Source organism: Cibotium barometz, chromosome 36, assembly GCF_041138505.1.
Source record: "Cibotium barometz isolate CiBa-2024 chromosome 36, ASM4113850v1, whole genome shotgun sequence".
NCBI lineage: Eukaryota > Viridiplantae > Streptophyta > Polypodiopsida > Cyatheales > Cibotiaceae > Cibotium > Cibotium barometz.
Window position 1 is genome coordinate 43,495,192 of NC_141081.1, and position 24,631 is coordinate 43,519,822.

Below are 24,631 nucleotides of genomic sequence, written 5' to 3' on the forward strand. Positions count from 1 at the left end.
CGCTTCTTGATTTGCCCAATCCGTACCTCATGCTTAAGACGGGAGCGTGTGGCCCGACATTCATCATCATACCAACAGTTCTGGGGCATGGAACCGCAAGGTGGCTTGGCGGTAGACCGCCGCGTGCAGATGAAAGAAGCGGCGGCGGATGTGTGGAGTATGGTCGTGAGCTGTGATGTGAGGGTGGATAAGGGGATACAAGGTTCCACATCCTGGAGTTGGCGGTAGATGTGGTTGGAGTAAACAAGGTCAAGCTCGTGATCAAAAAGGACCTGAGTGTAATGTGAAATGGGGGGTGGTGGTGGAGGGACGGGTGGTGTGCAAGTAAGAGTGAAAGAGAGGTAGGCATGGTCAACTTCATAAGGGGGTGGCGGGATGGAGAAGTCGGGGAGAAGGTCTGCCAAAGTCGGAGATCCCATAAGGTAGTCCACACTGCTAGTACCTCCTGAGTGAGGGAAGGAGTGACGGCGTCGGAGGAGGGCCATCGGGACATCCCGTTATAGATAACAAGACTATGTGACCTCTTCACGGTCCTGTGATGATCGATGCAGCCATGAGTTAGTGATGTCCAGCTCCTGTAGTCTGATAGGGTCGTCTAGATCGAGTAGTGGGACCTGCTGACTTCTCGTCCTGGCGTTGAAATCCTCGAGCAGCAGGACTTCCCCCAACTATGAGCACTCCATGATATCCCCATATAATGGTAAGTACGGTGACTGGCGATGCTGTGCAACGTAAGGGGAGTGGTGTGGTGCACAATAACACACAGCAATGTAGATGACTCTATCACTGCTAAGCTGTAGCCGCACCAAAAGATACCGTGCATCCTCGTTCTTTCGGACGATGCTAAGAATCTGTCGGAGATGGGATCTAAAAAGGACACCTACCCCTCCAGAGCCACGTACTCCTCCTGATGTGTGGGTCTCGCCTCGGAAAGTTGACTCCCACTCATACTCGGCTATGTATGGTAAGCCCCTCTCAGGGCTCTGATGAGTCTCTCTATAAAAAATGACATCCCTGCCTGTGAGAAGCTCGCTCAAGCCTCCTGGATTCGACCACAACATGCCATTGCAGTTGCATACTACTAACCTCAGGTGTTCGGTCTCATAGACCCCGCGTCTCTATTTGGGACGGCGCTAAGTGATAATGATCCTACCATCTCTGTGGATAGCCCACTTGCATGCTCTACGGGCCTCATGAACTGTCACCATCGCCTCATGCCGGTGTGCCACCTGTGCTGGAGTGAGATCATCTACCATGTACACCTATGTGCCCTTGAGGGCAGCCCGCCTGTCTAAGAAGGCTTGTCTGCTGGTGGCATCAGGGAATCTAATGATGAGGGGCCGCTCTCGTGTCATATCCTTGCCTACCCTCCATGTATCTACAAAGGGGGGGCGATCCCGTCCACTCCTAGCATCTGGCAAAGTCTCATCATCATGGAAACAGACACAAAACATAAGCATCTCACTAGGGTTATATAAAACTGTCCATGGAAACTCATCATGGAATACTAGGAACATGGAACATGAGAGGAGCATCATCCCCCCCTCCTGATGTTGGCCACGATCCCCTCATCAACTCCAGATCCAGGATATGCTCCATCGCCATCAAGCTATCTTTCCATGTGATGTAGTTGAAGGAGACCTCTCGGCCATACATCACCTATGTGCCCTTGAGGGCAGCCCGCCTGTCTTAGAAGGCTTGTCTGCTCCTGGCATCAGGGAATCTAATGATGAGGGGCCTCTCTCGTGTCATATCCTTGCCTGCCCTCCATGTATCTACAAAGGGGGGGCGATCCCGTCCACTCCTAGCATCTGGCAAAGTCTCATCGTGGAAACAGACACAAAACATAAGCATCTCACTAGGGTGATATAAAACTATCCATGGAAACTCATCATGCAATACTAGGAACATGGAACATGAGAGGAGCATCATCCCCCAATCTCCAAAATATCAAGCATGGGGCTAATGAGTATGGCCGAGAGGTCTCCTTCAACTACATCACATGGAAAGATAGCTTGATGGCGATGGAGCATATCCTGGATCTGGAGCTGATGAGGGGATCGTGGCCAACGTCACGAGGGGGGGTGGGGGGGCATGCTGGAATGCGGAGGCCCGGTCTGAAGTAACTCCTCTCGGGCGAGGTGGGTCTGGAGCAGCTTCTACAAGATCCACTATATGGGTGTCCTCCACTTCCTAGGTCCGAAAGAAACTGGTGATGGTTGGCTGGCGAGCAAGAGGGCGGGGTGGCTGGGGCCGAAGCTGTCTCAAGAAAGTGTCCCTGTGTCTGTGGAGCTCAAGCAAGAAGAGCCCTAGGCAACGTTGGTCCGAGAAGTCAATGATCCTAGAGAGTGGACAAAATCCCTCACAAAACAGATAGTGAAACCTCCCATGGATCTTATAGAATACAGGGCAACGACAAAGAAAGAAAGAAAGAATGTTATATTTACGTCTTACAAAAGACCCGATAGGCCTTTGAGACAAAAGATGATTACAAGTATCCATGGAATATCATCGTCATGGAAAACAAAACTGAAACTAAAACTCGAAACCTAGTAACTGAAGCTGAGTCTTAGGTAAAGGCACAGAACAAACGTAGGAGCATGCTATAAAGTATACAAGAATGATCATAATGCATTCTATCCCAAATCTATTAAGGGGAGGGGTCAGGAAAGAGACAGTTGCATAACTCGATGATGGTTGATTAATGATATGAAAAAATGTTGTACAATGTTCACCAAGTACATCTTTTGTAGGTTGTAAACCTTATCTTTTGACTCAATCAAATTACACAATACAATAGACTAATGCCACATGGCACACACTTATCTTAGGGTGTGTTCACACCTCAGCAGGTGTTCACACACACATACATATGAACACATGGTGGACACACACATATACATAGCCCTTTTGGGGACAGTTCACACACGAACACACGCAGGTACACAAACACGAGTAAATACAGAAGATGAACACACATAAAAGCTCCGAAACACGTATGGGTCCCACTCGGTCACTTGAAGATTGGCTTATTTTCACACAACTGCCCTTGGAGGCCCAACCTACAAAAAGGTGGACAGACACCTAAAAGGGACAGCCACCTAAAGGGGGACAGCCACCTAAAAGGGACTTCAAGGATGCCAAGAATGTCCTGAAAGCTAAAAATGAAGAGAATGAAGGATTGAGTCTAGCCTCAAGCTCGAGGGTGCTCCGGACGAAGCTACGGTGCAGTACGCATGCCAAAGCATTGTAGAGATCGTTGCAAGCAAATAAGCTCACCAGTACAAGGATTTGTGTCGGCGGGACTACTAAATGGCTTCTTCCTAGGGGCATTTGTACAAACAGACTACCGCCCTTTCACAGTCTCTATGCTCCCAACTTCAACCTTACTAGAAAATATGGTCAGCCCGGTTCAGTTGACGCAGGACTACAACAAATCTAAGCACTTCAACAAATCGGTCCATTGGTAACATATTTCCTGTACTTTGAATTATTCAACGATACAAGAAAATACACCGCCTGCAGTGGGGACCCATCAGTGGGGTAATTGGGACCCAATCGGATGTTGTCATTGTTCCATTCTCTCTATTATCTTCTTTGCCAATTCTCCTTTTGTCTTTTTTTGCAAGACGTTAATATGTCTTCTTTTTCTTCTTCTTCTCTCCATCTCTAGGCATCCTCCTCAGCGCCTCTTAGAGGACCTTATACACCTAATCCCCAAGGGGGGGGGGAGTGGAGCTGGAGGTTGCCCCATCACCTTGCTTGCCACCACTGTCCACTCCAAAGCCATCACTCACCCTTTTCTCTCCAATTTGATCCGTTGCACCCAGATAGGCTTAATCCAATATAGGAGCATCTAGGATAACATCTTCACTTTCTGGGAGGCAAACACAGGAGCAAACCCGGAGGCGAGATTTGGTTGTGTTCTTGCTGAACTTTGAGAAGGCCTACAACTGATGACTAGGCCTTGCTGGAGGACAGTATGGTACACATGGGAGCCTCCTAGGTGGGGACTGTGGCTCCATACGCCTCCCACAAACACTCGTGGCCCTATTCCTCTGCTTGTTTCTGGAGGAAGCATGATCGATTCCCTGGGAATGTAGAATACACGTTTACCAGGCCCCAAGTGTTGCCTCAAGGTGGTATGTTCCCTTCCTTGGCGTGCAACACATGTGAAACCACCCCAACCCAGTGGCTTTTTCCACTCTTGAAGAGGGCCCAAGTTAGGGAATTTTCATTCTCAGCATATCTAGCCCTAGCCCATAGTTGTGTCAGCATGCATCTGGAGGAGTATTGCATGTTACAATTGATGATTATGACACGCATCATTTAGTAACATCAAGCTATCCCGTGTGGCACAAGAGCCTTGCTGCCAGCATGAAAGCACAGCAATGAGAACATGCAGTTCCACTTTTAAAAACCTTAAAACTTCGAAGTGTGCATTGGACTAACCAAAGCCTTCTCCTAGTTCAGTGTCCACCCATGCTAATATGAGAACATCTGCTCACTTGATAAGCTCCCTTCAATCTCCTGCTTTCAGAAGACAAATCGCTTTCAAGACATTATCATGCTCATCCTCACACTTAATGGGGATAGTCTCAGCACTTATATTGCAACAAGGTATGTTTTCGCTCCTCAACCAGACAGAATCATCTACATAAAATTCTTACATAAATCCACCATCAATGCTCTTTATTATGCCAGAAAAAACCCCAAATAAATAATCATATGAATCAGCCAACAGGTTGTAATGAGATGGATTGCACTAAACACATCCTTGTGGCCATTCTCAAAAATAATTGCTGCCTTCATGGTTCAAAGCTACCTGCAAGCCAGGAGAGTCCGATGCGATCAAGGTTAGCAAACCCTTTTCAAACTCTTCGAAACATCCTTCCCCACCAATAGAACCCTTTACGCTAGGGCTAGAATTACGAAAATGTGTTGCAAATAAAACTGATGATGAGGTATCATCACTTGGTAATGGGCAGTCATCCAAAAGAGAAAAAAATACACTGCAAAACCATTAAGCATTATTGAGCTTGTCAAGCCAATATACTAGACACATCTATGCTGAGGAATTCATTACCTGAAAGAAAGAAAAAGCTGAGCCTAACACATCAATGACAGCATCCCTTACTCGCTTCGGAGTTGCAAATGTCTGCAGATGGCTCCAAGCGTAATTCGTGAAGCTTTACCCAAACATCGAAAAACATCCGACATACAAGGCGGCGGATGCTCTACTTGTTCTCCTATCGAACTTCTACAAATCCATAATAATTTTAGTATTTACTCTCTCTCTCTCTCTCTCTCTCTCTCTCTCTCTCTCTCACATAGCTGTAGTCTTTGTTTTCTTTTGTACCATGATGAGGACACTATTGTATCACTTTTGGTCTCATAGACCCACTAGATCTTTTGAAGACGTTTAATATAACTCTCTCTCTCATGTTTCTATGTTCCTAGTATTCCATGATGAGTTTTCATGGACAGCTTTGTATCACCCCAGTGAGATAGCTATGTTTATGTTTTGTTTCTGTTTTATTTTCCATTCCATGATGAGATATGCCAGGGACATTATTGTATCACTTTGGTCTCAGAGGCCCATTGGGTCTTTAGTAGACGCTTAATCTCTCTCTCTCTCTCTCTCTCTCTCTCTCTCTCTCTCTCTCTCTCTCTTTTTTAGTTCAGTACTTTTTCATTTTGTAGGGATGACAGGGGATACCCCAGTGCCCCACACAGGTACACTGATTGGTCGCATAGGCCGAGTTCGGTCTTTTGGAAGACGTTAATAAAATCTTTCTTTCTTTCTTTCTCTCTCTCTCTCTCAGAGGAGGCAGAGTGGTGATACTAGAGAGACGCACCACTTGACGGTGCGAGACCTATGGGACCAGTCTGAGACTTGCAGTATGGAACTGCAACGGAGCATTGAGACTGGATGTGGGGGCCTTTGAGGACAGCTCCAGAGACAGGGACATCATCTTCTACTCGGAGACACATCAGGCCCCAGGCAGCACATTACCGAGAGTGGCGGGATACAGATGGGAGACGACTTGTAAACAGGAGGCCCGTTCGAAGCATGGTGATCTGGAGGAGTTGCAGTTCTTTTTAGAGAGGAGCTTCAGCCACTCATCCATATTATGCGCCGTGATGAGAGCGCGAGGTACATGTGGGTCAGAGTGAGGGCACATGAGGGTAGACCCCTATACATTGCTATATGTTACTTTCCACCCAGCACATCTCATTATGCAGCACCCAAGGGGCAATCTCCATATATGATTCTAGATGAGGACATATGGGAGTTCTCCAAGGAGGGAGATGTTATCATACTTGGGGACTTTAATGCTCGAATGGCTCAGTACCAGACCTCCTCCTTTGACACTTCGGAGGAGATGTTGAGAGAGATAGATGTGGAGGAGATGTGTTTGACCCGGAGATCACACGATGAGGTGGAGTGTACTGAGTATGGGAGATACCTCTTGGAGATGGGGACTGCACATGGGCTGGCCATTTTAAATGGCCTAGAGAGGTATCCACTTGCCAGTGGCTTTACTTGCTTTCCACACAGACATGGGGCCAGCACAGTGGATTATGTTTTAGCCTCGCCAGCCTTCATCCCGAGTATCCAGGATTTTGCGATTGGCCCCATTCCCACCGGAGTTACGGTGGATCATGCACTTCTCTCCTTTACGGTGGATTTCCACTACAGTACCTGCCAGGTTGGGCAGTCCTATCACCCGAGATATACCTTCTGTAGAGAGACTGATGGAGTATACAGTGTACACTGCAGAGATCTACGGCTTGTTGAGTGCAGAGGATCCACAAAGGCCATTAGCAGAGCTCACACAGATCCTGACAGAGGCTTTACATACAGCTGCAGCGACGGGCTTCCCACACACGCAACCTACAGTACGACCACGTCCTGGGAGCATGCCCCAGAATAGTTGGTATGATGATGACTGTAGGGAGCTCAGAGCCCGGCTACAGAGAGAGGTGGCCACAGGTGTTACTACATATAGACAGTCACGCATCATCTTCCGATGCCTCATTCGGCGGAAGAAGAAAGCATTCTTAGCTCGGTTGGAGAGAGACATGTATCAGCTGTTTTTGAGTCAGGATTCTGGGGAGGCCTGGAGATTGCTTAGAGAGCACCCCCCGCCTCCGACCATTTCCTCTCTAGATACATGGGGCGAGTATGCAGCCTCCCTAAAACCGGCCTCTGATAGAAAACCAGAGTGCGGTAGACTAGCAGTCACCCGTCCACTTGTAGTCTAGATGTGAAAACAAAACAGATTGGTGCTAGAGTGCCCAAATCTGAAAACAAAGCGACACCTGTTGGCCCCAAAGCTTGGCGCCCCTTGCGGTATTTCTTTATTCAATTCCAAAAATATGAATGGCTGAGTACAACAAAAATCAGCCAAGAGATTACACCTGTATGTCCAATCTGACGGCCCACAATTCCTCTTAGCACAGAGGATCTATGCACACAGATCTGTGTTCCACAATAACACACTGTGCCTCCCTCTGATCAGCCAAGACCACTAAGCAGGGCAGCCATGAGCATACATCTGGCATAACTCAAGAGCATGATACAACATCTCAGCTCATACATACATATGCTATCCAAACTCTGTCTCAACCCTTGTCAATCTGCCATACCCCTCCTCTCACAAGGGGCCAGATAGCTCATATCTACAACAAACATCAAGCAGTAGAAAGAGTGATAGATGAACAGAAACGGAGCTTACCAAATTCAGCTCGTGAAACAGCACTGGAGGAAGCAACGGTACCAATCTGTACTTGCAGGCACTTGTATCCACTACCCTGCTTCACATATGTGCATGTACTTGTTTGTACCCTCCTCCTTGCGTTCACTTCTATGCTGTCTTTCAATGTACAGATCTGAAAACAGCACTGTACTTGTATGTACTTGACTGTACTTGCTTGTACTTGACTGTATAGACTGTTTCTGCAGAAAACCAGAAGTAGCCGCCTGCTGATGTACTGCTGGTCGCCTGCGCCGTCTGCAACAGTGTTGGCCAGCACCTGTACTTGCACCAGAACTGGCCGTACAGTGTACCTGCAGAAAGTATAGAACTGTACTTGCCTGAATTCAGCAGCTGCAGCCGCCTGTCTCTGTCCCACAGCTCTGTACCCTCTCTGGTTATCTGCGCCGCCTGTCCACAGCAGTACCTGCTGTTCGTACAGCACTGTACGACTGTTGTACGGCCTGCTCCAGCACACAGCTCACAGAAAACAGCAGCAACAGGCCTAATCAGCGGTCGACCAGAGTTTCCTCAGCTTTTCCACGCATGAGAGCCCACTTTTGCTCCACGACTCCCAAAAGGGAAGAGAGAAAGAAAGAAAGAAAGAAAGAAAGAAAGATTTTATTAACGTCTTCCAAAAGACCGAACTCGGCCTATGAGACAAATCGGAGTACCTGTATGGGGTATCCTCTGTCATCCCAACAAAATGAAAAAGTACTGAATAAAAAAGCTGAATCTGGGTGTGCAGGGGATGGAGCTCTATTACTAGGAGAATGCAAAGCTATATGCATGGAGTATACAATCATGATATGCAACCTAGCTAGCTCCATCCTGTACCATACTGGGGGTATAAAATGGTATACATCAGTGAAGGGGGTGTCCACAGCTCCCTGAAGAACATGCCTGGGTGTGCTCTGAAGCGAGCCAGTCGCTCCGCACCCTCTCTGTGAAACTGAGCTCTGATCTCTGTCATCTCTCCAAAATAATCCCTAGGGCCCCAAACTTTAAAAGTCCCTAGGGGCCACTAAGGCCTAGGGGCAAACTTTAATAAACATTAAAGTTTAATGTTCTAGGTCCCCCCCTTCACACCTAGGGATGTCCACACATCATAAACTCTGTCCGGGCACCCCCCATGTGAATCATTCAATATTCTGCCTCTGCAATCACCATGCCCACACTTGTGCTGTTCCATTTTCACAGGGCCATGACACTCCCTCTACACAGTACTAGAGCAGCCACCACTACCGAACCCTCCAGAGCCCTATCCACCCACTTCTACCTTCTTCACAGCAGAGATGGTGAGGAGGGCCATCAACAGATTGCATACAGGGAGGGCACAGGATCATGAGGGCATTGTAGCCAAGCATTTCATACATGCTAGAGATATGATTGCAGACTTGTTAGCTCTCATGTTTAATAGAGCAATGTGTGAGGGGTTTCCTAGGACTTGGAGTACTTCCACGATTGTGCCGGTACTCAAGTCTGGATATCCAAGCCTGCCGACTAACTACCGCACCATTATGATTGGGCACTCGCGGGCCAAGCTATATGCCTCTATTCTTGAGCAAACGGTGGGCAGATGGGCAGAGAGACGAGGGGTTCGAGCTCAGGGACAGGCCGGTTTCAGGAGGAGATTCTCTACTTTGGATCATATCTTTACCCTCAGGGCTATTATTGAGGAGGGCAGAGCACAGGGAGGAGGATCTACTGTGGCTTTGTGGATTTCCACAAGGCCTTTGACACAGTGCCCAGAGCTAGACTGCTGCGCACGCTGCAAGACTTGGGGGTTCCATGTGAGCTCATTTGGGGTATTATGGCACTTTATGAGACAGTAGTTGGGCAGGTGTGGACTTCATAGGGTCTCTCCCAGCCAATACACTCCACTATAGGGGTGAAACAAGGCTGCCCGCTCTCTCCGACTCTATTTGGACTATACATTGATGAGATCTCTGATTATATTGGGACACGAGGGGACACAGGAGCCCAATTGGCTGGCACTTGGATACCTTTGCTCTTATATGCTAATGATATTGTGCTTATAGCAGACTCACCAGAGGGTATGCAGAGGCACTTGGATACTTTACATGCTTATGCACAGGACAGTGGGCTCTCAGTTAACCTTGGTAAGACCAAGGTTATGGTGTTTAATACTACAGCTCAGTGGGTATGGAGATCAGCGCCTATTTTCACGTATGGACAAGAGACAGTGGAGTATGTTGACCCATACACATATCTTGGAGTGGTGTTCACTGGGCCCACATTTTCCATGAGGGGGGCAGCAGAGGCCAAACTAACTAGAGGATATGCAGCACTAGGAGGTCTAGAGAGGATGTGCTCACAGGTACAGTTTCAGGAGCCATGCACTAAGCTGTGGCTTTTTGACACGCTGGTCACATCGGCGATGCTATATGGAGTACAGATCTGGGGGCCTAGCCTAGATCGTCACAGTCGATCAGGACGCACATACGATGGATGGAGATCGATGGAGAGACCACTTGTGTCCATGATCTCCAGGATGATTTGGGCTAAGGCCTCGGTACCCCATGAGATTATCAGAGCCGAGATAGGAGCACCACCGATCGTAGTCGAGGCTCTTGCCAGATCAATGTCCTTCATTCATAGCACCTAGGAGCTTCCCCGACACCGGTATGCACGACTTGCTTTAGAGTCGTCTCATCAGCTAGCCATGGAGGGAGACACTTCATGTTGGTATGCGCAGATAGCATCTTGGTTTGAGCTCCATGGGTTCAGTTTAGACAGACTTCCACCCTTCCAGTACTTCTCTGGAGGCACCCTCTCTCACCTTGACACATTCTGAGATTAGTAGAGTCATCAGACAGGACCTCATTCAGTTGGACACTAGGAGGACATGGCTAGAGCCCTCACAGGAGTTGGGGACGAAGATGGCTTTCTATAGAGACCATCTTCTTCTCCGCACATTCGAGGGCGCTACCATTGTCTTTTCAGAGAGGGATTTGGACCACTGGCTAGAGTCATGGACTATTGTGATCAGAGATGCTTGGGTTTTTATCTCCTAGAGATCCGGAACTCAGAGAGTCCATTATCAGGAGCAGACGCCCGACTGGCAGGGAGTCCACACAGAGACAGATTACTGACTTCTTTAGAGGGACTACCCGGGAGGACACAGCCGACAGCCCAGCAGCAAGCACCTCGTGGGACTCTAGTTGAGAGAGCTATCCAGTTGGGCAGATCCAGACGCCGGAGAGTTCGCGGATCCTCACATCGGAGACGGTGCCTACACCAGAGGATTCAGAGCATCATTGCGAGGCATCGGGCTCATCCGAGCAGGCATCTCACTATGGGAGATATCCAGGCCATCCGAAAGAGAACCATGCTAGAGCTCCTAGGATGATTACCACTCCAGCCATATACTATTGTACTCACCGACACTTTTGTACTCCCCCATATTCATGTATTCATGTATCCATGTACCCCATATTCATGTATTCATGTATTCATGTATCCATGTACTCATGTACCCCATTTCGACTAGTACTCTCCCTAGTTGCTCCTTCCGGATGCTCCCTACTAATGTATTGTAGGGCTAGATACTTACCTTCAGTTCTTTCTCTTCTTTTCCAGACAGTGTATCACATGTCACATGGTTGTAACTTTGGTCTCATAGGTCACTTTGGCCTTTTGAAGACGTTAATATAACATTTCATTTCTCTCTCTCATGGTCCTCAAGGCCATTCATAGACTACACAATGGGCGAGCCCAAGATCATGAGGGACTCATTGCCGAGTACATTTCGCATGCCCATGATACCCTAGCGCCCCTACTAGCCTACATGTTCAATAGAGCCTTTTGTGAAGGATTTCCACCCTCTTGGTCCACCAACACCATCACCCTGTTAGAAGTCATCTCCTGTCTAGTTTTATACACCAGGGCCTTTGTTGTGGGTGTGCCCGCCCTTATGAGGTGTTTTCCCATTTTTCCCCACTCTCCGTATTTTTCCCCTATTTTTTTCCATTTTTTATGAGGCTTGGGAGGGCTGCCAGATGATGCCGGGAGCACCCCAGTGCTGGCCGACTGGATCTTCATCAGTCGTGGGCTTCAGGGCTGCTGGCCGACTGCCTTTTACCAGTCGTGGGCATCAGATAGCTGGCCGACTGCATTTATGCAGTCGTGGACCTCTTTCTTCAGTCGTGGACACTTTTAGTGCTGGCCGACTGCCCTTCCAGGGAGGTATATATAGGTCCTCAGCCCCCATGCCTTATTTGTATCATTCCTCGGGATCTTCTTGTGTATATAGAGCAGAGTTACACGCCTACATCTGTCTCTCTCTTGTGCTGTTTTTCTGCCTGCGTTTTTGCTTTTGCTCTTGTGTTCCCAGATTTGGTCATCATCTCCGCTGCGTATTCTGACATGGTATCAGAGCCCTAGGCTCTAGATAGGTCTTGGGATTTGTGTGAGCAAGAGGGGGACTGTTTTGTGGCTGATTGGTGGACTGTTTTGGGCTGATCGGGAAGAAAAGCAAGAGGAAGGCGGGCTGATTTGCTGGACAGCCACTTGCAGGTTTTAGTTCTTCTTTGTTCCCACCCACTCACCCTTTTCAGAGTACATCCCCGCTATGGCAGATTTGTTTGAGATGGCCGAGAGACATGTGAAGATCCCGACACTCCCCACGTTCCCGGTGGACCGTCAGTTGGACGGGAGTAACTACGGCATATGGAAGGTGATGATGGAATCCGTTCTGGAGTCTTACGACCTCGCCGATTTCGTCGTTGTTGGTGTTCCACGGCCGGAAGTAGAGGAAGGGGAGTTACCGTCAACCCGAAAGGACCGGGAGGCCCAGACGCAGATGTGGGATCGCGTCAACGCCAGGGTCCGTTCGTTTATTTTCCTCAATTGCACACCACAGGTAATTAATCATGTAAAGCATATGACGCTGGCCAGAGGTATATGGCAGCATTTGGCCTCTCTTTACAACAGGGTATCGCCCATGAAGAGGATTTCCTTGGAAGTACAGATGCGGGTTATGAGCCCTGCAAAGTCGTCGACGATGCGGGAGCATATTAACAAGCTGCAGGCTCTTCAGCAGGAAGTTCTCCAGGCTGGGAAGGAGATATCGTCAGAGGACATGGCCATAACGTTGCTGTCACACTTGCCCTCTTCGTACTCAGCATTTTACTCGTCGTTGATTACCAGTGGCAAGCTCAGCACCATCACGTGGGAGGAGCTTGTGCCCATGGTCCTGGACCAGGAGGAACGATTTACGAACCCTCCTCAGGGTGGAGGTTCGGAGGCCTTTACTGGCCAACGGTCGAAAGGCCGTAACTCGGGCAAAGGGAAGGCTTCATCGGAGAAGTCTTCTGAGAAGAAGTCCGACGCTGACCGCGAGAAGCTGAAGGCAGAGAGGACCTGTAATGATTGTGGCGAGAAAGGCCACTACTGGAGGCAGTGTCCCAAGCGGAAGACCGAGAAGGGTGAAGACTCCTCAGCAATCATGAAGACTCCGGCTTTTGTGCACCTGGAGGTGATGGACACCGATGCTTCATTTTCTTCAGGCAGGGAGGAGATTGGAGGACTCTCCGCAACGGATACTCGGGAATGGATTCTCGATAGTGGTGCTTCCAGGCACATGACTCCTTCCCGTTCCGGTTTACAGGATCTCTGCAGGCTTTCTGGTCATATTCTTACTGGGGATACGTCCACTATCCCAGTTCACAGTGAGGGCAGGATGGAGATAGTTCCCGATGGCAGAGGGGGGAAGCATTCCTCCCAGGTGTTGTATGTTCCGGCACTTGGTTTTCATCTGTTGTCAGTGCATCAGGTTTGCAAGACTGGCATACGGGTGGAGTTTGATGAGCATTTTGTTGCTCTCCGGGACAAAGCAACAGGCCAAGTGGTTTGGGAAGGTGGAGTGGAGAATGGAGTCTACAGGCTTTCAGCACTCTCTCTCCCAGGTCCTCAGGATTGTGATGAGTGGCAGTCTAGTAATGGCTACTCAAGTGTGGATACGCTGCAGGTGCGAGCTTTCCGAGACCAGGTGGGGGATAGCTTGCCAGTAGATGGCAGCAGTTGGCAGGAACTTTCCAGTACTGATGATGGTAGTTCTTGTGTTCGTGAGTCAGAGGAAGCTGAACAGGTCACCTATGCTCTGATGTCTCGTAGTGTTCGGGACATAGAACCTCCAGTAGATGAGGATGTTCTTTCCACGGGGACCTTTCGGAAAGCCAGGCAGGTAGCAATTGATTACTTGCAGAAGGAGGTGGATTCTCGAGGCTTTGTGGTTCCGGATTCAGAGGGGGTGGTTGACAGGTTTCATCAGGTTTCCAGGACTTGCTTGTGCACCGTAACAGGTGTTGATCCTTGTGAGCTGTGTGATGTCTCGGTGACTCAGAAGCTGTATGGTTCATTGATCTGGTTGATGGACACCAGATTGGACGGGAGCTTCTTGATGAGGCGGTTGAGCTCATGGTTGCACTTGTCTCTTTTGAAGGCAGGATTGCGTTTCCTGTGGTTTCTGCGGCATGCGAAGGATCAGGGACTCTTGTACACAGGAGGGGGATTGTTGGATGGAGTCCGACTCCGCGGTTGGAGTGACTCGGTTTGGGGAGGAGATTCGGACACGAGGAGATCTACTTATGGCTCAGGAGCAGTTTTACGGAGCAGATGGAGGTTACGTTGCAGGTTTGGGCTTCCACTGGAGGAACCCATGGTCATCCAGAGGCACTTTGTTCGTGAACAGATCGTTGCTGATGACATCTTGCTGGAGTTCTGTTTGACGGAGGACAGTATTGTGGACCTCTTCACGAAGTCGCTCTCAGGACTTGCTCAGGCGGCACCCCAGCTCCGAGTGGTTGGTTACACAGCCAGGAGCTGAGAGGGGGTGTTAGAAGTCATCTCCTGTCTAGTTTTATACACCAGGGCCTTTGTTGTGGGTGTGCCCGCCCTTATGAGGTGTTTTCCCATTTTTCCCCACTCTCCGTATTTTTCCCCTATTTTTTCCCATTTTTTCTGAGGCTTGGGAGGGCTGCCAGATGATGCCAGGAGCACCCCAGTGCTAGCCGATTGGATCTTCATCAGTCGTGGGCTTCAGGGCTGCTGGCCGACTGCCTTTTACCAGTCGTGGGCATCAGATAGTTGGCCGACTGCATTTATGCAGTCGTGGACCTCTTTCTTCAGTCGTGGACACTTTTAGTGCTGGCCGACTGCCCTTCCAGGGAGGTATATATAGGTCCTCAGCCCCCATGCCTTATTTGTATCATTCCTCGGGATCTTCTTGTGTATATAGAGCAGAGTTACACGCCTACATCTGTCTCTCTCTTGTGCTGTTTTTCTGCCTGCGTTTTTGCTTTTGCTCTTGTGTTCCCAGATTTGGTCATCATCTCCGCTGCGTATTCTGACACCCCCATCCTCAAAGCCGGAGATCCACTTGATCCTAATACCTATAGGACGATCATGATTGGCCACACATTGGCCAAACTCTATGGATCAGTGCTAGAGGCGGAGCTCAGTTCATTTGCAGAGAGCCAAGGATGCAGAGCCTCAGGACAGGCTGGCTTTCGGAGAAGCTACTTTACCCTTGACCACATCTTCACCCTCCGTGCCATCATCGAGGAGGATAGAGCACGACACCACAGGATTTACTGCTGCTTTGTGGATTTCTGCAAAGCTTTTGATATTGTACCCCGAGCCCGCTTCTTACACCGTCTACAGGTTCGCTAATAATTCAACGCCCGCCACCCAACTTGAGCGCCGCCCGCCTTCGCCTAGCTCTTGTTGACGTATTCGCTGTCTCCGCCTACTGCTGACGCCCGCCTGTGGTGTAGACGTGTGCTACCCAGTGCTGAAGTGCGTCTTTCCCCACGTTCAACACAGACAAGCCTGCCTGCACTTGGTTAGCTGCGCCTGACTCCTTATCTGCCTGGCTGCTGTGACCCTGATGCAGGCTGCTCACGCTGAAGGGCCTTTTGGTCGCTTCTGGCTTTTCCCACACAGGCTCTGATACCAGTTGTGTGGAAGGAGGAGGAAGAATTAGGGTTAGGTTAGAGTATTCATGTGGGAGACATACACAGAGAGAACAAGGGAGAGAGAGAGAGAGAGAGTTGTGGGGATAAGTCAACTCATCAATAGCATGAGTGTGTGACTCCCCTATCACACATGTATATTGCACCAGTACACATAGTGCACTTGATACATTAAAAGTACAAGTGTACTATGTACTATAACTTATGGGCTTGTACACACTATAAGGGTGGGCATAACGCCTTTACCCCAACAATCTACACATAGGAGATTAAGGCAAAGCTCGTCGCCATCGCTGAGGGACGTTCGGCAAGGTGTGTCCGATGAATATATGTATATTAGGGAACCTTGGATCTTGGTTTATTATGTCCCAAGAGGGGCAGCTTGCAGCTTTATGCATACAGTGATTCAGATTGGGCTGGTGGTTATGATACAAGGTAATCCATCGGTGGAAATTGTTTTTTCCTTGGCAGTTCATGCATATCTTGGTTGAGCAAAAAGCAACCCACAATTGCCACCCTACACAAGATAATGCCGCAGATCTGTTCACAAAGGCTTTACCTCGAGAGAAGTTTGAAGCTTTCCGCAAAGCTTTGAGCTTACTCTCATACAGAGAGTGATCTTCTACCTTGTATAGGTTCACACTTACACTACAAGGGGGATTTGTAGGCATATGCTCACTTATAGTAGTGCTACGTGTAAACAGGGCTCAACCAAGGGCACTTTTTCCCATGTGGTTTTTTCCCTTGGATATCAAGTGTGAAAGGATACTCTATCCATATAACTTTTGTACTTGGATATTATATGGATGTGACTCACATGCAAGGGTTGACTTGCATTTGTGATCACCACACACTTCTCTATCCAGTACTACAGATACCGGATACACCTCGGAAAGAGAAGTTGTCCAAAAATAGTGTGTTGTGTGGGAACAAGTGCGGGAACAAGTCTTTTATTGGACACTTGTATTTTTCTACATTTATGCTTGTCGTGGGCCTGTCGACCAGCTCCTTGAGGGCAGTCGGCCAACTGCATACCTCCCTATATAAAGTCCTCTTCCCTCCTCACTTGGTAATCATCGAACCCATTCACAAGCACATATGCTCTACACCCATCTACTTGTGCAGGTATTGCCATTGTAAAGCCTCTTGCTACATAATAAAGATCTAATGTCTCTCTCTCTCTCTCTCTCTCCCCTATGTTTTGCTTCCACATCGTGCAACTTTATTAGCAGCCAGTGTTCTCTTGAGGCTCTTCCTCCACTTCCTTTATAGTGATAGACAAGACAGTCGCTTTACTGATTGAAAATGGACCTATCTGTCATGTGCAAGTTTGCCCATGGACATGTCCTGAAGCTAGTCCAGAAGGGGCAGCCAAAAAAAGATGATTAGTGTAACACGCGGAAGCTCTAGGGTCCTTCTTTCAGCCCTAAACACCACTAGAAACAATCTGATGCAAAATGCAGACATGAAGAGAGTAGAGAGAGAGAGAGAGAGAAAGAAAGAAAGAAAGAAAGAAAGATATATTAACGTCCTGTCGAGGCCAAAGCTGACCTATAGGACAGATCAGAATACATCTTTGGTTACAATCCACTTCGGGGTATCGGTTAAAGAAAAGTGCATGTGGGATCAAAAAGAAACTAACTTCAAAGCTCTCATGACTCATGAGAGTTACATGTTACAATGGTAAAATCACCATGTGCTTAATGTGATTAGATATGTATAAGTATCAAGTTCATGTCCTTCAAAAGGAGGGTGGACCTTTAAAATCTTTGATGATAGCTTTTCCTCCTCTATAGACCGCCCACTTCCCTTGTTTCCTTGCTTCTCTGACTTTGGCCAGTTCCCCCGCTCTATTCTTTAGTTGTAGTGGGGTCAACTCATCAGAAATCCACACCGAGGTACCTTGCAATGATTTAGTCTGCTTCATTACCTTGATCTTATCAATCATATCATAGTATCGAACCCTAGCCTGTTTCCCTTTAATTTGAATGTCAGTTGGGTCACCAAGGTCTATAAAAGGTACCACTTTAGTGAGTCGTTCCTTTATGATATCTACATCCAAGATGTATCCCTCTAGCTGTTCATCTGTGTTGGTACCTACTGACCAATCTTCTGGCAAGCCCCCAATTCGAACAAAAGTTTCCAGGCTTTTGACCCTTTCATTTTCTTTCAGGACTGACAGTACTTCACTGACAAAGTTCTCTGATTTTACCTGAGGTTTTGTGCTTTCTTGTTGTGTTTCCTGTATTTTTTGGGTTGCTTCTTGGGCTGCTTCCTGAATCTCCTGCTTGTTCTTGATGTCCTGCAATTGAGCTTCGAGGCCAGCAATCCTTGTTTCTTGACTGGCAATCTTTGTTTCCTTGTGTGTCAGCTCAGTTTTGAGGGTGGAGACCTCCTGCTGCAATTTCTTCAGTTCTCCCATGATGAAGATCTCCCATGGGGATTGAGGTTTGATAAGGGGTGGAAGGGGGGGTGGGTTCGAGGCCATGGTTGCAAATGACTTCAGTTTAGGGGCCATGTTGTATCACGGGGGTGCTGAAAATAGCCCACAGGGAGCCCCCCCCCCTCCCCCTCAGGGGGGTACTGAATTTAAACCCTACTCAAGAGAGGGTAAGGGCGAGCAGAGGAGCAGAGGAGGGGGCTGCTACTACAGCGGGAGGGGCAGGCCCTGCTGCAGCGGCGACGGGAGAGAGAGAGAGAGAGAGGAGAGAGAGAGAGAGAGATATGCTGGAAATTCAGTATATTCTAATGGTACAAAAAAGTACCTAAATCTACAGCCCTAGGCTGCCTTCATACAAAAGGTGATAGAGACCCAAAAGCCTAGTCCTAATATGGACCCTAAGGACCCACCCCTTATGGGAGTGAATGCCTACAATGATGAGCACTTGCACCCTTTTATAGTCCTCTTGGACCAAAGGAGAACTGGCCGACCAGCAGTCGGCCAGCCGACTGGACAATATTCCATATCTTTGATGCGCCCTGCAGCTACCTCATCTGGTTCAGCCGACAGCCTATTTTATCTCAGCCGATAGCTCCCTTTCAGCAACCGACAGCATCCTATGCCTTCCTTGTCCCTGCTCCAAGTCCAAACTGGTTCTCTTCTGCACCTTGTGCTCCAAAATTATGGTTCTAACTGTCTTTTTCTGGCTGCCTCTTCTGGATAATCTCTAAGAATGTCCATGGCATATCCATGCACATGACATCCCCCTCTGCTAAACTTGATGACGGGATTCCAACCTGTTCTTGGATGACTGTCATCATACCCTGACAACCATCCAACTCTGGCAACCCTTTTCACCGAAAACCCGGCCCGGTCTCCAAAACCACCCTATCTCTGAATAAGATCTATGCATCTGTTCCATCTAGTCCACAATCCATTCTTGACCTAACTCTGAACATTGTCTTGGTCTTCATTCCTAAGAAATGAGTCTGGCACTCACATCACCCCTTGGAGGATAATCCTCCCTTGGGACCGTTGCCCGAGAACCTAGCTAGCTCACAGGACTGCCATCCCCTTTGGCTTTGTGGAACACCACCAACAAACCTCCTGGGATCTCTTCTTGATTCTGTGTTCCTTGCCTTCGGCTTCGTATCCGTGTACTTTCCTATACCTTGGACATGTACACCATTATATGGGACTGAATCAATGTTTAGCTTTGCTGAGCCTGATGCTCTAATACCAATGTAACACGCGGAAGCTCTGGGGTCCTTCTTTCAGCCCTAAACACCATTGGAAACAATCTAATGCAAAACGCAGACATGAAGAGAGAGTAGAGAGAGAGAGAGATGTTGGAAATTCAGTATATTCTAATGGTACAAAAAGGTACCTAAATCTGCAGCCCTAGGCTGCCTTCATACAGAAGGTGATAGACACCCAAAAGTCTAGTCCTAATATGGACCCTAAGGACCCACCCCTTATGGGAGTGAATGCCTACAATGATGAGCACTTGCACCCTTTTATAGTCCTCTTGGACCAAAGGAGAACTGGCCGACCAGCAGTCGACCAGCCAACTAAACAATATTCCATATCTTTGATGCGCCTTGCAGCTGCCTCATCTGGTTCAACCGACAGCCTGTTTTATCTCAGCCGACAGCTCCGTTTCAGCAGCCGACAGCGTCCTATGCCTTCCTTGTCCCTGCTCCAAGTCCAAACTAGTTCTCTTCTGCACCTTGTGCTCCAAAATTCTGGTTCTAATTGTCTTTTTCTGGCTGCCTCTTCTGGATAATCTCTGAGAATGTCCATGGCATATCCATGCACATGACAATTAGAACCAGGATTTGGAGCATAAAGTGCAGATGTGGCAAGAGTTGGTAAAACCGGTCTATGGACACATAAAGCGGTAATTCATTCACAAATAACCTGGACTTACTCAGACACACAATCACAGAATCCTCGCTCCCTCGCTCAACAACACATTGGCCCCGAAGTCCGGCGCCCCTTGCAGTATTTCTTTATTGTTAAAAAGTTGGAAAATACAAAGCACGAGTGCAACAAAGCACTCTACTTGCACCAGCTGAGTTTTACAAATTCTAGGAGAAATTTGCCAGCATAACTACACTAAAACTGTTCCATAACATCTCAGAATGAGTCCCAACTGACAGGCTCACTTCCATAGGCATCAAACTACCCAATGGAGTCCAAAAAATCACAATTCAGCTTGCTGTAATTTTCTGCACAGACCTGTTTTTCAGCTCTGTTTTTAGCCCAAATTAACCCTTGTACTGTCCTGGAAGACTTTAGCAAAGTCCTACTGCATTCTGGCATCAACCGGGCAACATAACAGCCCAAAAACAGCACCTAAACAGTGCTGAAACAGCGTTGTATTGAAGAGGTTATTACCCTCTTCCGTCCCTGCTTTGGTGTAGGAACTAACTACACCGGTTCCTGTTCAAGGAGGCAACTAGCCTTTGCATATAAGCATGAAATTCACACAACTGTACCTGATTTTATCTGATGAGAGCATTACCATAGTCTGCAAGAGAAAGAGAGAGAGAGAGGCTATGGGGAGCAAGCTCAACCCTCAATACATGAGTTGCAGGGCAAGGGAGTGCACCACAATAGCTCTTAACCTGCAACAATCCACCATAATGGCTGCAAATGAGCCTCATTCAGCCCAAAATCCCACGCTTCCCCCTTCCCAGTGTGGAAAATGCACATAAATTTGACACTTGGCACATTTTTAAGCCTTTTCCACATGCAATCTTCCAAGCTAAAAATCTCCTGACTGGTTCACACTCTCACAACAGTCCTTTGCCAGCTTTTGGTCCCCTTGACACTCTGCATAAACTGACGCGAAGACTTTTCAATTTCGACACTACCAAAAATAGCAGTTTCCTAGATTTTAGGGATGATGTCATCTGCATTCCTTCTGGTCTCCTAACCATCTTTGACCACTATGGTCACTTCAGAATTTGCTTAGAATTCAAGGTACATTCACATTTCGGTGGCGGCCACTTACTAGTGTAAACCGGCCTATGCCCTCATTCAGTGGCCATGTCCTGGACACTGTCATTCATCTTTCAGTGCAGTTCTCAAGCTTAGCCAACCACTGGTCCAAAGTCCCACTGGCTGACCCATTCTAACATTGCAATGGCCCAAGCCCTTCCAAGAGATCCCGGGGGAAAACAACAGCAACCAAAGAGAAAGAAAAGAAAAATATATATATTTATAAAGAAATGTAAATAAAGAAAACAACTACAAAAAGTTTCACCTCCTGGTGACATACCCCCCTCTTGAAAGAAGCAAGCGACCTCGATTGCAAGTCCACATGCAAACGGATGACACAGGATGATCACAAGATTCCACAGGTGATTAGTGTCATCGCATGTATCTCCTGCCAACGGATGACACTGGGCGATGATAGGGATTCGCCACTACCATTTGTGCCATCGCAGGTTCAAGCCTTTCAAATACATGTTTCCGGATGCAACACAGGGCGATAGCATATATCTTGTACTATTAGTGTCACAACATGTAAATCATTCATTTGAAGCGTAACAGATACAACTTCAAAGCACTGAAAGTTCATTCATTGATTAAGTCATTGACAACAAATGTCAAAACTGTACATTGCCAAACATATAATACAAATGTACAGGTCATTCAAAATTCAAGTTCAAAAAGCAGAAATAAGTGGGATAGACTCTCCTTTCAGCTTCACATCCAGAACATGAGTCTTGTCCCTATGTACAATTGTGATTTTCCTCTTCAAAGCATCCAACACTGCATGTTTCCTATGACACCATGGAATTCCCAATAGGACATCACATCCTTCCAAGGGCATGATAAGAAACTCCTCTGTGTCGACATAACTCTGTATATGCATGCGAAGTTTGCCAAGTATAGGAGTGACAGGAACTGAATGCCCAGGGCATGCCAAATCAGCCTGTCTAACTGGTCCCATCTCTTCAGCACGAATTCCCAACTTGGCTGCCAATGCCGGTGAAATAAAGTTGGCTCGAGCACCAGGGTCAAAGAAAATCAGCACTGTAGCATCTCTGATTTTACCCCATGCTCTGCACAATTCTGTCGCATCATCACATGGCTGGTCACCAACCATGTCAGGTATCAATCCTGCACTCGGCATTGTCTTCTTCTTGGGTGGCCCTTGTTTATCCTCCGCATCTTTTGCTGGCTGTTGTGGACATTTTACAACCATATGCCCTTTCTGTTCACAAATGAAACATTTCCCAGCTTGCATCAATGCCTTTCTCTCTTCAAATGACTTGCCATACAGTGGCCTCTTTTGTCCTTTGCCTTGAGGTTCCTTCTTCACTGTGCTCTTGAAACCACCTGAACCTCCCTGAAGCAGTGCATTAGCCATGTTTGCATTCTCAATTAGTTGAGTCATGTTGGAAACATTGGTCTTAATACAGTAATCCCTGATCTCTTTGGGCAAACCACAGCAGTACTTCTCTATTTGCTCTGACAATGGCACTGTCCTGTAAGAAGTTACTGGCAAGAGTGCATCCCAAAACTTCTTATTGTACTCTTCCATATTTGCACAATTAGCTGCATCCAGTTTGTGCCATGCTGTCATCACATCCACTTCAAAAGTGTTTGTCAGCCATGCAAAAGAGAACTGCTGCTTGAATTGGACCCATGTAGCAGGTGCCTGTCCTTGCATCAACAGTGAGGTCCACCACTGCAATGCGTTAGCTTTCAAGAAAGTAGCAGCCTTCCGCACCTTAGAAGACTCTGTGAAGTTGCCTCCAGTGAATGCTGCATCAAACTGCTGAATGAAAGTCAGCGCTTTCGATTTGTCCTACATCCCACTGAAAGTCTCAAACTTTACTGCTTGACCTCCTTCTTTGTAATCCTTTTGCACCTTTTCTGCATCAGTCCTTACTGCTCTTTGTCCACTAGGTTGAGGAAATTCAGCCACACTGACAGGTGCTGGGGGCCCCAAAGCTGGACTAAAATAAGCTTGAAATCCGGGCTGCACACCTATATTGGCATAAAGAGGGTTCACAGCTTCCATAAGCATCATTCCTGGTGACCCTCTTGACATCAGTTCTGGCAAAACTGTGGACGGCCTAGCCATGGCCTGGAAGACAGACCCACCACCAAAATAGCCAGGCTGGGAAGCAACGAATGGAGGAATAGTCGGCATGACCCTTTGCACATTACTGCCCTGGCCATTAAATGCCTGTACCTGTGCCTGGGTAACATGTTGCACTGGATCAGCTAGTATCACAGGTGCCTGCTCAACATGCTCTACCCTCATTTGCAACTGTTCTTGTGCCCTCTCTACTGCATGCTGGGATGCTTCAACCTGGGAATCCCCTGTACGTGACTGCAAAAATTTCTTCATTCTGGGATTCTTAACTAGCTGCTGAAAAGTTCCAAGCATGCTAAGAAGCTGTGCCTGAAACAAATCCTCTTGTTCCTGTCCTTCCTCTAACAAGGCTGGCTGTACTACTGGCTCCGTCCGAGCAGAGGCTGACACCTGAGCACCTGTCACCTTTATACGCTGTCTGCGAGTAGAAGAGGAACTCTCTTCGGCAGGGAGCTTGCCTTTCCCTTTGTATGTCATACTGTCAACTGAAAGTTTAAGGGAACCTGTATCCAGAGAAAGAGACCGTACTCTTTCTCACCTGTAATCAGTTGTGCCTCACTATGTGTGTCTCCTGTTCACCCAATCCAATCCGTGTCCGGGCTCTTGCAGAAAAGAGGACCCTGTCCCGGCAACGGAACCATAAAACCGGTCTATGGACACATAAAGCGGTAATTCATTCACAAATAACCTGGACTTACTCAGACACACAATCACAAAATCCTCGCTCCCTCGCTCAACAACACATTGGCCCCGAAGTCCGGCGCCCCTTGCGGTATTTCTTTATTGTTAAAAAGTTGGAAAATACAAAGCACGAGTGCAACAGAGCACTCTACTTGCACCAGTTGAGTTTTACAAATTCTAGGAGAAATTTGCCAGCATAACTGCACTAAAACTGTTCCATAACATCTCAGAATGAGTCCCAACTGACAGGCTCACTTCCATAGGCATCAAACTACCCAATGGAGTCCAAAACATCACAATTCAGCTTGCTGTAATTTTCTGCACAGACCTGTTTTTCAGCTCTGTTTTCAGCCCAAATTAACCCTTGTACTGTCCTGGAAGACTTTAGCAAAGTCCTACTGCATTCTGGCATCAACCGGGCAACATAATAGCCCAAAAACAGCACCTAAACAGTGCTGAAACAGCGTTGTATTGAAGAGGTTATTACCCTCTTCCGTCCCTGCTTTGGTGTAGGAACTAACTACACCGGTTCCTGTTCAAGGAGGCAACTAGCCTTTGCATATAAGCATGAAATTCACACAACTGTACCTGATTTTATCTGATGAGAGCATTACCATAGTCTGCAAGAGAAAGA

At 47.7% G+C, this 24,631-nt stretch overlaps 1 protein-coding gene and 1 pseudogene across 2 annotated transcripts in view; one reads left to right on the top strand and one right to left on the bottom strand.

Annotated features, from left to right (window-relative positions):
* LOC147617919 (uncharacterized) overlaps positions 1 to 24,631 on the bottom strand; it is an 82,176-nt gene that overhangs the window by 45,392 nt on the left and 12,153 nt on the right. Inside the window, exons 2-3 of one of the 2 annotated variants that reach the window (XM_086776168.1) lie at positions 5,138 to 5,260; positions 4,826 to 5,012 (exon numbers count right to left, since the gene is read on the bottom strand). In XM_086776168.1, coding sequence (XP_086632294.1) covers positions 4,826 to 5,012; positions 5,138 to 5,260 — 310 coding nt within the window. The remainder of the gene's footprint in view (positions 1 to 4,825; positions 5,013 to 5,137; positions 5,261 to 24,631) is intronic. The other variant, XM_086776169.1, reaches the window with a different exon arrangement.
* On the top strand, positions 6,089 to 7,994 carry LOC147617920 (uncharacterized; annotated as a pseudogene).